Below are 14377 nucleotides of genomic sequence, written 5' to 3'. Positions count from 1 at the left end.
ACCAGAGAGGAGAAACTGAAATGTGGTCGTGATTGTAAGTGATGTGGTTGTTGGTGGTGTCCTCCAGTAAACTTGGATCCCCGGTCACCACACAGGCCACAGCCGAACCGTCCAGCAGGTTTCCTCGGCTCTCATCTGTGTGGAAGCAGCTCACTTTCTTTCTCCTGTGGAGCCATGGGAGGTGGGTTCAAACCGCCAACTTCTCTGTTGACAACTGAATGACTAGTGGTTCCACCACTAGGGGCAGGTGCACCATAGCTCTCAAAGTGACACCTCTGATTTTTAACACTTCAAAGAGCTCTTTCACAGCAGATGTACTAATGCAATGCAAGCTTCCCCCATGGCCCCCAAACAAAGCATTCCTCTGAAGACGTTTCATGAGCTTAAATGGTATAAAATGAAAAGGCAATTACGATTCATTTATTTAGGGGGAAAAAGAGCATTCCTAGACCCCCAAACACTTTGGAAGCTTCTCTTTCATTTTTACCTTTTTTCTCTGTAATTTTTTTTCTTTTTAGTTTGGATACTTTCTTCTCACCTATATTCAAGTTTAAATTCATTTTTTTTGTTATGGATATGCTGTTGATATGCTCATTGAAGAAATTATTTAACTCGGATGTCATGCTTTGTATTTCTCTCCTGAAATTTTCCATCAGTTGATATACCTTTCTACTAGATTCTTTGATAAATTATGCATTAATACATCAAGATTAATATCAATGATATTTTATTACTGATAATTATATTAATTAGATTTTAAATCGTATTTTTGCTTGGTTTTTTAAAGAGTTTTACTGGCATATATTTAGCATATCAGACAATTCAGTAATCAGTCATATTGAAGAGAACTCTACAATCATCTCCACAATCTTGGAGTATTTACTTCTTCCATGAACTCCTATCACCAGCTCCTCGCCTCCCACCAGCCTCCCCCACCATATGCCCTATAAGAAACCATCCGTTCAGTCACTGCCTCTGGATTTGCATCCTTGGCCTATAATCAGTGGAGATTTCCTCCATGTGTGGACCCTGTGAATGGATTTTGGGCACCCGCTGTTAGCCATAGCTTTCTGCAAACTGGGTGCTCATAATTTAAGCTCTGATACCGTTTCCTCGTTTGGGTTATCATTTACATCCTTGGATCACCAAGGCTGCTGTGTTTCTTCTATGTGGGCCCCGTTGACACCGCACTGAGATGGCTGCTTGTTCAAAGAAAAGGCTTTCAGGGCACAGACCCTATTTTGTTTCTCATAGCCAGGAACCATCTAGTTTCTTTGCCACACCTTGCTATAGCACCCTTTCTTCAGCGATCTCTTCATTAGGGCAAGTACACAGCAGGGTCAGTCATAGAATGAATTGTTCTCAGATTGGGGCTAGTGTTGTGAGGCCAAATATCCATTCGTATGGTTTATATGTGTCTCTGATTTACTTAAGATACCTCATTATCATTTCATAGTAGAGAGCATTGTCAATCATCCTCCATCCTCCTTAGGCATAAGGTAATTATGAGTGTTTATTAATTTATCCAGTGGTGGATATACAACTCTAGGATGTGTATGAACTGCACTGCATGCATTGTTGGCTTGTCCATAGCAAACGCACGTAATCAGACACTGATTACACAAATACAAGGGGTTGGTGACAGTGCAAACTTTCAATCACATTCATTCACAATGGCAGAACCATACCTGTCAGATTAACTTGTGTTGTAATAAAGCAGCAAGAGCATTAAAATAGTAAGTAGAGGATAGTCCCAGACCACTATTCTTTGGGCACCCTCAAGGAAAGGGGTACCATACAAAGACTTCCAGGTTGTACAATTAGTGTGCAAAATTACACACCAACCACCAAAGCTCTCAAGAAAAAAAGAAGATAAAGTACCTCACTGTCATTAAGTTGATTTTGGCTCCTAGTGACCCAATAGGACAGAGTCGCCCTGCCTCCTGTGGATTTCCAAGACTGACTCTTTACAGGAGTGGACAGCCTCGTCTTTCTTCCTCGGTGACTGATGTCTCAAACTGCTGGCTTTCCTATTAGCATCCCAATGCTAGTGATGAGGAATTGGAAGAAGTCTACTAGCTTCTTCAGTTTGAAATTTATCAAATATGCAACCAACATGAATGGGTTTGGCAATTGGACTCTGGAAGATGGAGACAAAGAAACAGCAGTTGGGAAATACGGCCTTGGGGATAGAAACAAAGCTGGAGATGGCATGATAGAAATCTACAATACTAATGACGTCTTCACAGTAAACACCTTTTTCCAACAACACAAACTACAACTGTACACATAGACTTTTCCAGATGGAGTACACAAAAATTAAATTGACAAAATCTGTGGGAAGAGAGAGTAGGAAGTTAGCCTACTGGGGGGCCAGAAGCTGAGGGTGGAACAGACCATCAATAGCTCTTGTATAAGCTCACATTGAAGTTCAAGAGCCAAAATATGATTTTGAATGTGTAGCCCCTGAGTTTCAAGACTATCTCAAGCACGAATTTGAGGGATTGAACAGTAGTAAGAGAAGACCTGCTGACATAAGGAATGGCATCAAAACATCAGAAGAAAGCAAAAAGTCATTAAAAAGACGAGAGAAAGAAAAGATCAAAGTGGATGTCAGAAAAGATGCTGGGATTTGGTATTATTGATCATAGAATAGCTAAAACAATGGAAGAAATGATGAAGTAAAAGAGTTGAACAGAAAGTTTCAAAGGGCAGCTGGAGAAGATAACATAAAGTATTATAATGAGGTTTGCAAAGACCTGGAGTTAGAAGACCAAAATTAAGAACATATTCAGCATACCTTAATACAAAAGAACTATAGGAAAATATCAAGCTTCGGGTTGCAATATTAAAAGATTCTATGGATAAATTTTGAATGATGTAGAACTCATGAAGAGATGACTAAAGAGTACATCTCTGTGTGTGCCTTTCTCTCTCTACCTACCCTCCCTCTCTTTCCTCCCTCTTCCTTTCCTTCCTACCTCCCCCATTTCTCCCCACAGTCACTTCAGTTGGTGTGAAAACTATTTCTCTATTGATTCTGTTGGTTTTATGATGCTAGACATTTAACCAATTCAAGACCTAGACTCTGATGAAGAATTGATGATACTGAAGGGAGAAGTCCAAACTGTAAATGCTTACACAAGCTGATAACTCCCGGGAAGGACTCGAATATACCATGAAATTTAGAAGACAGCTACTTGGACAAATGACTGGAAGGTGTCCATATCTGGCCCCATTTCAAAGAAGAATTACCACACTGAATGAGGGAATTATCGAACAATATCATCAATAGCACTTGCTAGTGATTTCACTGCAGATCATTCAACAATGATTGTAGCAGTACCGTGTGAGGACTGGGAATGAGCGATAGCATTCCCGACTTGGGATCTTGGCTGAAAGCAGGAAATACCAGGAAAAAAAGCTGCTTACTTGTGTTGTATTGATTCTGCAAAGGCATTCAGCTGTGTGGATCATAACAAACTACGGATAACAGTGAGAAAAATGGGAATTCCACTCCACTGCATTGTGCTCATGCAGAATCTATAGAACTGAGAAGGTGGTTGTTGAAACAAAACCGGGGAATACTGAATTCTTTAAAATCAGGAAAGGTGTGCAGCAGGCTTGTAACCTCGCATTGTACTTATTCAATCTGTGTGCTGAGCAAAAGTCTGAGAAACTGGACTCTGAAAAAGAATGAGGATTAGGTTTGGAGGAAGGCTTATTCACAACCTTCCATGTGCAATTGATACAACCTTGCTTGCTGAAAAGAAGGAGGACTTGAAGCACTTGCTAATGAATATCAAGGACAGTAACCTTAAGTATGGATTGCAACTCAACGTAAAGTAAACCCAAATGCTCACAACTGGAACAATAGGTAACATCATGGTAAATAGAGAAAAGATTAAAGTTATCAATGATTTCATCTTGTTTGCATCCACCATCAATGCTCATGGAATCAACAGTAAAGAGATCAGATTACATCTTTCACTGGATGAAACAAGATCTGTTTAATATATTGTTGAGCAAGGATGTCACTTTGAGGAACAAGGTGTGTCTGCCCCAAGCCAGGGTATTTTCAGTTGCCTCACATGCATGTGAATGTGGATATTGAACAAAGAAGACTATAGAAGAATGGATACATTTGAATTATATTGCTGATGAAGTATATTGAAAGTACCATGCACTGCCAAAGGAATGAAAAATCAATCTTGGAAAAAGTGCAGTCAGGGTGCTTCTTAGGAGCAAGGGTAGCAAGAATTCATCTCACTTACTGTGGACGTGCTATCGGGAAAAGCTGGTTGCTGGAGCATAGCACATGCTTGGTGAAGTAAAAGACCAAAGAAACAGAGGAAGACCCGTGACAGAATGAACTGGCAAAGTGCCTGCCACAATTGGCACAAATATAACAACATTCCGTATCTTCTGCCCATTTTTTAATTGAATTATTTGTGTTTTTCTTCTTGAGGTATTAGTGTTCCATAGTTTTTGAAACTAGCGCTTTACCTAATACATCATTGCCAAAAATATTTTCCCTATCTGTGAGTTCCCATTTTATTCTTTTTGTTAACAGTTTTGTTAACATATGAGGGGCACCCCCCCAAAAAAAAGAACCAAACAAAAACAAACAGAATGTTGCTGGGTAGAGTGGAGCTTCCCTAGCACTCATTTTTCCCACTAGGTGAGCACTGAGCAACTCACCCCGATTAGTGCACCTAGTGGTGTCACCTGGGAAGGTTCTAGTCACAGTGAGATTTTTTTGTAAAAGCAGTTTCTCTCTAACAGAAGAATGGCTGTGAAATGTTGTTTCCTGTTAGGGAAAAATGCCACAGAAACTGTTGTGATGTTGAACACCGCTTACAAGGACAGCGATATAAGAAAAACTCAAGTGTACAAAGGGTTTTCTCCTTTGAAAAAGGTGATTTGTCATCGATGACAAGCCTCATTCTGGACCTCCATCAACTTCCTGAACAGACGAAAATGTTGACTCAGTGCATTTGGAGTTTGTTCCACCAGGTCAGACCTTTAATCAAGCTCAGCAGTCTATTAGACTAAGGATCTATTAGAGGATCTGAAACGACTGCATAACAGTGTGACAAATAAGACCTGATTTGTGGCAGATGGGGGGCTTGCTTTCCCACCATGACAATGCATCTGTTCATGCAGCCATCTCAGTGCCAGTTTTTGGCAAGAAAACAGCATGCCTCTCTTGCCCCACACACCTGATTCACCTGACCTCACTCCGTGCGACTTCTTTTTGTTTCTGCAAATGAAATGGGACATGAAAGGACAGCGATTTGACAACATAGAGGAGGTAAAGAAAAATGAGGGACGTGCTGTCAGCCTTCCAAATAGACAAGTTTGACAAATATTTCCAATAATGGAATCACAGATTTGATAAATGTATTAAGTATAATGGAGAGTACTTTGAAGGTTATAATGTTGCTTTGTAAAAATATTTAAATACATAGCTTTAGGGGAAAATTCCCTTCTGGGGGGATTCCCCCCTTGTGTAATTTACATATCATCCAATTCAGTGGTTTAATCACATTAAAAAGTTGTGTGATCAACACCACAGTCAATTTTAGAACATTTTATTTTTTTCTTGCAGTCATTTGATAGTCTTTTGATGCACATCCATGTCATATATTTAGGAAGTTCCATTCCTTTTTTTTTTGGTCTTCTATATTTTGTGTCTTCATTATGTTTGGTGGTATGTTTATGGCTTGTATTAGGGCCCTTCAACCTGCCCTTTTTCATTGATACAATTTATATGTCCAGGGCTTATATTTATGTCTTTAATCCATCTTGAGTTCACTTTTGATATGTGTTTTCCAGCACTGTTTATTGAAAAGACTGCCTCTTCTTCATTTACCGTGTTTCAGTTCTTTATCATAAACCAGGTTTCTGTGGGTGCTTGGTTTTATTTCTGAGTTCTCTATTCTGATCCATTGGTCTATATATCGACCATTATAAAAATACCAAACTGGTTTGGTTACCCTGGATATGTAATAGGTGAAAATAAGGGAGGGAGAGGTCTTTTATTTTGTTGGGTTTTGTTTTTGTTTTTAGCAGTCCTTTTCTTATGCTAGGTTTCTTTCCTTTCAATATAAAGTTGGGAATTCATTTTTCCATTTCTTTGAAGAATAGTTATAACTATTATATATATATATATCAAACTATTCTTTGAAGAATAGTTAGGTTTATTGTTCTACTTAGACCTCCATAATAACATGTGGGTGGAGTTTAATCAGCATGCAGCTGGATTGGAAGGTGACTGAGATAAATACTTTCCCTGGTCAGCAACCTTTTGCTACCTGGTGATTTGACCAGTGTGCTGCAGCTTAAGCTAGATCTTTGCTTCAAACGTGTCCTTCACTGCCTGTGGGCCAAGCCAACCCATAAGGCTGCTTCAGGACCTGCCTCACCATACTCCTGGTGAGCACATCTCTTGAGTTTGAAGCTATTGGATCGATCGTGTTGCTGTGTGTACATTGCTTGCATTCAAGACTCCATTGGCACCTGCTTTGCTAAGCTCCAGAAGCTACTGATTGCTGCTGCCCCCACCCTGATGTTTCAGGCAGACTCCCTTTTCCTGCTTATTTGACCTTAGGCTGGCAGCCTGCTTGAGTTGAAAGACTTTCAGTATATTAACTGAAAGTGAGTTGAACTGAGCTCTCTGTACTGCTTTGTAGACTAATTATTGCTGCATAAACACACACACACATATATATATATATATATATATATATATATATATATATATATATATATATATATATATATATATATATATATATTCATAAGTGTCCTGGTCTTCTTTCTCCACAGAACCCTGCCTAACACAATAGTGCTAGAGTTTTGTTTGGAATTATATTTATTGATTACTTTAAGTAATATTGACATTTTTTAATAATAGTAAATCTTTCAATCCATGAACATGGAACATTCTTCCATTTACGTAGATCTCTTTTGGTTTTGTTGTGATACTGCCTATTTCTTGTTTTAATATTTGCTTCTTTATTTTCATTTTTTAAATTTGACAGTAATTTGTCAAATTTATTAGTCCTTTCAAATCATCAACTTCTTGTTGATTTTTCTGTATCTTTTAATTCTGTTCTTCCATGACTTCTTTGAAGCCCCCTATGTATTTTGCAGAGAACTTTGATAATTTTCCCAAAATACTGATTAATCCAGTTTGTGTCAAGTATCCTTTCCTGAATCTCTGTGTCAAAGGCAACATGGATGGAGACTAGTGCACATTGGGCCTAATATCTGCCCTGGCACAAGACAAAGCTGGCATAGAGTCATGTTGTGCAGAGTGAATGCTTTCACGTGGCTGGTTAGATTGGTTGTGGAGGGACCTGGAGATGATCAAGAGAAGAAATCAAGGTTTTACAAAAGCTTTGATAAAACTGGTTGATTGTAATGAAGAACCTTGGAATGCAAACCAAATAAAATATTGTGACACTGTGAATGTGGTAGCATCAAAGACCAAGATTAGCCTAATGCCAATTCCTATGAGGAGATGATCCGATAGGAAAATACACTTCCATTCTCCAGCCGGAGACAAATCTGACACTAGCTGTCCCATTTGGCACACTCTACGCTTCTCTGCTGGTTCTGATAATGCACTGCCACACAACACACTCAGACCATACTCACACTTAGGGGCTTTACTATTAGGGAAGAAGCAGGTTAAAATTCAGGATCGAAATAAACTTGTAAGTAATCAGAATTACTCAAGAGATAGGCTACAGTTCATCAATCAGGACAGCTTCCAACCAAGAATTCCTAACTCCTTCTCCATCGAATCCAAATATATGCAGCACTCAGGCCTCTGCCCTGCTGGGGCAAGTGTTACAGGTCCTTAGATTTGCTGGTAAGTGGACTTCCTACTCCACCAGGAAGTCTCCTGACCAAGGGCACTCAGTGCTCTTATTGATGGGTCCACAAGCCAGCTGCAGCTCTCTGCTGGTTCCTTGTCTCTGTCCTTTCATGCTGCCTTCTGGAATCTAAGGAGTTCTCTGCATAGGAACTCTGGGCCCAATCGACAAGCTCCACACCTGATGTTTGTTAAGGCTAGGGAGGCCTCTCCACCCCTCAAACTGTGAGATAGCTCTTTTCAAGCTTAGCAAGATGACAAAACTGATTAATCCTCAACTGAATGCCATCAAGTTGATTCCAATTCATAGTGACCCTAAAGGACAGAATAGAACTGCTTCTTAGGTTTTTCTGAGACTTTAAATCTTTAAGGAAGTATCCAGCCTCAGCTTTCTTGCTTGGACTGACTGGTAGGTTTGAACCATTGTTCTTGTGATTAGCAGTTGGATGTATACCCTGCTGTGCTACTAGGACTCTACTGCCACCTTATTTACCCAGTCTTAATGAATCATTTTGTGGGAATTTTAAGATAATGTCCAGAAGTGCCATATATATATAAAGTGCCTTACAAAGTTCCCTGCAAATGTCCTTTTGAATATCAGTGTAATATAGGTCTATGCCCTATCTATAAAAAAATAGTATCAATAGGATTTTACTTTAAGATACAAGAATGTACAATATATCAAACATTTTCATGATGCTGTTACATTATTCTTAGTTTAAGATAAAAGGTACTTCACAATAAGTATATAGACTCAATCATTTATCAAAGCCCTGTTAATTTGGGTATTTAATAAAAGTTGTTACCACTATGACTCAGGTTTGGAGGGTTTCTGGTTTATGTGTATTTTTCCTAAATTAAACATCTACTTTAAACCAAACAATAGGCATTCGATTGGATTTGAGGATTTTATTGGGACTACTCTTGCATTTGAAGTGGGTCTTAACCTTTGAGATTTTTGACATGGATGGGATTTCATTATAGAGAGTGATTTAGAATCCATTTATGAGCCATGCAGCTGAGAAGATGTTAGATGCGACAGCTCCTGGGCATGACAGTGTGCACCTATCTCGGGTTGACCCTTCGCGAGCTAAATTATGGTGTTCTTACAGGCACACGGCTTTCCTGTCAAGAACTGTGGGGCATGTAAAATTCATTTCTGATTGATAGCAGGGCACATAGAGTTTAAAACCCACATTTTTAAAGTTAAGACTGGTTAACCTTGTACAATACTATAGCGTGGTGCTTTGGAATTAGAAGCGCAGAGTAGTAGCATTTGCTGCCAAAAGGGCCATATTTATGAACTCAACAAAGCTATAAGGCGAAGGATTTAAAAGCCAGAACACAGTTTTTCATCTTGAAAATCATTTCTGATCTTCATCATCAGATGCCTCACAGAACCCTGGACTTGGGTGGTGGTGGTTGTTACTGGACATGCTAATCAATCCCACACAAATTGAAAGGTTATGAATTTTTTATCACTGCATTGTGGCCTCAAAGTTAGCCGTAAATATTTATAAATCCCTTCTTCCCAATACATATAAAGGTAAACAAAAATGAAAAGAATTGAAGACAATAGCATTTTGCCTTGTTCTCTGCCGTTTGATTTGCGTGATTCAGAAGGAAAGGAGTTGTGTTCCTTAGCCCAAGAGAGTACGGGCTTTGAACTGCAGACATTATTTTAGGATAGGTAAACCTTTTCAAGTCAAAGTGGCTTGAAATGAAGAATGTTAATGCCTAGTGGCTCTGTTGAATTTATAAAAAAAACATAAACTATAGGCAATTTGAATTTAGCCTTAATCTCATCCCCAGCCTTTGAATCCAAAGAAAGCTAAGAGATACTAGACTGTTCTGTGAGTACAAGGTGCTTTATCTGACAGACAGAAGAAAAGCAGTGTTCTCTTGTGCTTATTGTTGGAACCTTGTTAGTACTTTACGACTTCTTTTTTTATAGGTTGGAAAACTGATCGTCACATCATCTTGTTTCATAAGCCTACAGAATCTGTAAGAGAAAGATATATAATAATATTAACTATTATTTTTCTGTTGAAAGGTGCTCTCTTCATTAATGTTTGCTTAAAATAACTTTCTTTTAAAAATATCTATGTAAAAGAGCAAAATTTTGATCCTAAATATCCACTGTCAATGTCACAATAAAGCCAAATTTAACCACCCTAAATGGGTTTGATTTTCTTTCAGAATTCATTTTGGAATGAAAGGCTCTGTCATGGTTAATCCACGTGGGTCCAGAAATACAAAAGGTCTTTCTCTTGTTTTTGAAGTACAGCTCACCAAAGATTTGATTTGTTTCTTTGATTCATCTGTAGAACTCAGGTAACAATAAAATAATATAAAATTCCTTCCACAGCAAAACTCTAACAGTGGGTAGAATCTATCAGCTTGGTTTGGTTTGCCACACATGTTAAAAACTAACTAAATAAAAAAGGTGGCTTACAGGCATACGACCTCAATTAATAAAGCCTCAGATAATCTCATGTGTTACGGTCTTCTATGGCCTACAGAATGCCAGGCTCTGATTAAGCTAAATGTCACTTTGTGAGAGAGTTAGGATTTCCATGCTTTCTGTTCCTTTCTACAGAAACTCAATGGAGAGCCAACAGAGAATAAGAATGATGGAGGGATTAGATGTATGTTCACCTAAATTTAGTTTTTCAAGAGCACAAAGTCAAGTTAAAAAGCAACAAGGTCGGATGCTATGTGATGCGTTGATGGATCAGAGAGTGCTGCCCGGGGTGGGGAACATCATCAAGAATGAAGCTCTCTTTGACTCTGGTCTTCACCCAGCTGTGAAAGTAGGTTCCACGGGTTTTATTGATTTATTTTTATTAATAGAGGGAGGGGAACAACATGGAGCTTTTACATCTGTTGATAGTAATAAAACATTCTTCCCAAAGAGACTGCGAGTCTTCACTGATTCAGCAACTCAATAATGCCAACTTTAAAGCCCCTGCTTCACATTGCGCTGTACACCCCTCCTCCACTGCCCGCTCCCAATCTTCCCCACGCTGCTTTGCCTTTTGTTTTCTTTCTAACACTTACCACCATCAAATAGAGCACAGTAAGCATTCTTCTCCATGGAAACCTTTTTCCTGCTACAGTGCAATCTTCACACTGTCTGTTTTGCTCACTGATGTATTCCAAGCATGTAGAGCACCATGCCTAGCACATGGTAGGCATGAAATAGGTATTTGTTGAACATATAAATGAGCTGAGGTCACATGTTCTTTTCCTATCTGGCATACTGAATATACCTGAACACGTATGTTTTCCTTGTTACAGCTATTGATGGCATTACAGAGTGCCATTTCAGTGGACCAATAAGACTAGAAGCCAGGTAACAGGGAATGTGAAATAAATGATCAGCGCGGACAGAAACAGAATTGTGTGCACTTGTACAAACAGCTTGGAGTAGAGTGAAAGGAGAATAATAGACAGCTAGAGGGTGATGTCAGGACAAGGAATGGATTTTTGTTTTCTATGTTAGCTTCTTGTTTTTAAACTGAAGGAGCTTCAACTTATTTATATTTTGTGAAGGGAAAGTAAATTGATAGAGAGGAAGAGCTTGAAGTTGTAGAAAAGAAGCTAATGATTACTAGGATAAAACATGTCGAGAAGCTCAAGAGTTTAGAAGCCAAGAGAGAGTAGGCATATATTTTAGCTTAAAATAAATAAACACAAGATTTTATCTCGATCTGAATAGCCTCTATTGACTAAATTTGTCCCACCCATCAATCTAATGTCACCTTCTTTATTCTATATGGCTACTTCTTTGAGGTTGTTGTAACACCAAAAAAGAAAAAAGAAAGGAAAAGAAAAGAAACCACAAACAAACAAACACAAATCTGCCGTCAAGTCACATCTTGGCTCATGCTGACCTTAGTGCCATCACTTTGACTTTGACTTTGACTGTGGATACCTCGGGGATAAGAGACTGGACGGTGCCAGGCTCTCATCAATAGGAAGACATTTCATTGGTAGTCTTCCTAAAACCTAAGTCCGTAGAAATGAATATTTAAATAAAACAGTCAATGCTAGTTCTAGATAAAACCAAAACAAACAGACTCACGGTTGTGGGGTGTTTCTGACCCTTACTGACTGCTGTAGGCCATAGACTCCCTGTGGTTTCCAAGACGGTCGCTCCTTAGTGGAGTAGAAGGCCTCCTCGTTCTCTCACAGAACAGTTGGTGGTTTTGAACTGCTGACCTTGGGATTAGTAGCCCAACACATAACCCACCTCATTACTAGGGCTCCTTGCTCTTTAGTTCTGCTTTTTACATTTTTACAAATTTCTATAATGTGGCAATAATGAGGCAATTTTTAAAGAATTCACTTGATCCGCTTTTGGAAATGCTTTTAAAAATAGGAGAGTCTCCTTATGTTAGATAAGCTGACTTTACCTTTTATCTGTTTCTTCTCTCGATGTAGACTCTCCTTCAGCAAAATAGTGTTTAGTCATCGTGCCCTGTTGGCATTGTGTGCCATGTTTAGTTACCGTGCTCTGTTGGCATTGTGTGCCATGTTTAGTCACCGTGCTCTGTTGGCATTGTGTGCCATGTTTAGTCACCGTGCTCTGTTGGCATTATGTGCCGTGGGATCAGTGCTGACCCACAGCAACCCTATGTACAAGACAATGAAACACTGCCCGCCCGGTGCCATTCTCACTATTGCTCTTACGTTCGCACCACCCAGAGTGCTTGGCGCGTATAAAAGTAATATTTCTCAAAGTTAGCTACTATTGCCTAAAGCACACACATTCTTGAAAACTGCAGTTTAAGATTCCACAGTATGACTTAATGTACCATATAAGACACAGTAAGAAGTAAATGTGTTTTAGAGGTATATGTTTTAGGCTTATATTTAATTTTAATATATGACAGTAAATAACTGAGGTATGTATATAATGTGTTTTGACTGGGTAGGTTGGTTAGATGATTCTGGATCTTATTTAAAAAAACAAATCAAGCTCACTGCCATAGAGTCAATGCTGACTCACAGTGACTGTAAAGGACAGGGTGGGACTGCCCTTGTGAATTTACAAGAGTGTGACTCTTTACCACAGTAGAAAGCCCTGTCATTCTCCCACTGAGCAGCGGGTGGTTTTGAACTGCAGACCTTGCGGATTGCAGTCTTAGACCTAACCACTTTTATAATCACTGATACACTATTTTCTACTATATATCACTATGGATACATACAAGAAGGCTCTAAACCATTCATGAAAAAAATTCATTATTTTCCATTTTTTCCCATGAATCTTTTGAAACCCTTTTATTTTCATATACAATATGACTGCAACAGGCAGAATGTCATGGAATTGCTGTTGGAAGCATGTGTGTCGAATGATAATTCTCTAGCAGTGATAACTAAAATTGAGATTTATGCCAGGTTTTAGTCACCTCCTCCTCCTAACTTCCCCCCAAAAAACTTCAATAATGTCTGTTCTTCCATGTGTTAACAAAGACTTTGATATTAATGAATATATACAAATTCATATATTTAAAAATCTTGACTGTGACCTTTTTGGCCATTTACTCTATCTCTATACCTTTCCTTTTTGATTTCTCATTTTTTTACTGCAATTTGAGTTTTCAAGACGACTGAAAGAAAATAGTGAAAATATGTGGGTGCCTTATACAGAATAGATGTTCAATAAATTTTTGAATTAACTAAAATTATTAATAATTTGTTTCTGTAGTACTACTGTCACAACAATTTTTAATTACACTGCATAGAAATATGGGAGATAGAGTTCTAGGAGGTATAAAGTTATTTTAAATCTACAATTGCGAACATAACTGGCAACTGTTTTGCTTTACTTGCTTTTGTTTGTTTTGTTTTTAGTAATGAACAATTCATGAAAATCCCTTCATTTTCCTACTTTAAGGTTTGTCAGTTAACAGACGAGCAGATCGTTCACCTTGTGAAAATGATACGCGATTTCAGCATTCTGTTTTACAGGGTAAGCACCGAGTTCTTCATCTATGTACTGTGTCAGTGAGAACCCTTTTACGGCACCAGAAATGTCAATGCTATATCTAGCCACCTACTGGTAGAAGTCTGGAAGTACAATGAAAGAGAATGGCATTGTATGGGCATAATGAACTCCTTCTAATTCTTTACATTGTAGGTCAGTTTAAACTAGTCTAACAATAATTTTTAAAAATTATCTTCACTTGAATTAGGGAGAAATTATATTCGTATTTTACTTAGACTCTTGTTCTACAGAAAGCGTATTGAGATAGAACCATGACTGGGGGTAAATACGAAGATAAGCCCAATGTTAGTGTAAGCCCAGGCTCATCACTTTCTATGTGCTTTCTGGTGTTTGCATCAGTTTACTTAGGTTTAGTTTCCTCATCTCTAAAGTGAGATAGCAATATTTCTCTAGATGTGAATCAAGTCAGTGCATGCTAAAATGTGAATTTTAAATTTTGTTTCAGTGCATATACGGGTGGTGGTGATGGTGTCAAT

General features: G+C 38.5%; 1 protein-coding gene across 1 annotated transcript in view; it reads left to right on the top strand.

Annotated features, from left to right (window-relative positions):
- NEIL3 (nei like DNA glycosylase 3) overlaps window positions 1-14377 on the top strand; it is a 57674-nt gene that overhangs the window by 21579 nt on the left and 21718 nt on the right. The window contains exons 3-5 of the mRNA XM_075555780.1: window positions 10085-10219; window positions 10485-10698; window positions 13791-13865. Of these exons, the coding sequence (XP_075411895.1) occupies window positions 10085-10219; window positions 10485-10698; window positions 13791-13865 (424 nt within the window). The remainder of the gene's footprint in view (window positions 1-10084; window positions 10220-10484; window positions 10699-13790; window positions 13866-14377) is intronic.

Source organism: Tenrec ecaudatus, chromosome 8 (assembly GCF_050624435.1).
Source record: "Tenrec ecaudatus isolate mTenEca1 chromosome 8, mTenEca1.hap1, whole genome shotgun sequence".
Taxonomy (NCBI): Eukaryota; Metazoa; Chordata; class Mammalia; order Afrosoricida; family Tenrecidae; genus Tenrec; species Tenrec ecaudatus.
This window is presented reverse-complemented; position numbering and strand designations above follow the sequence as displayed.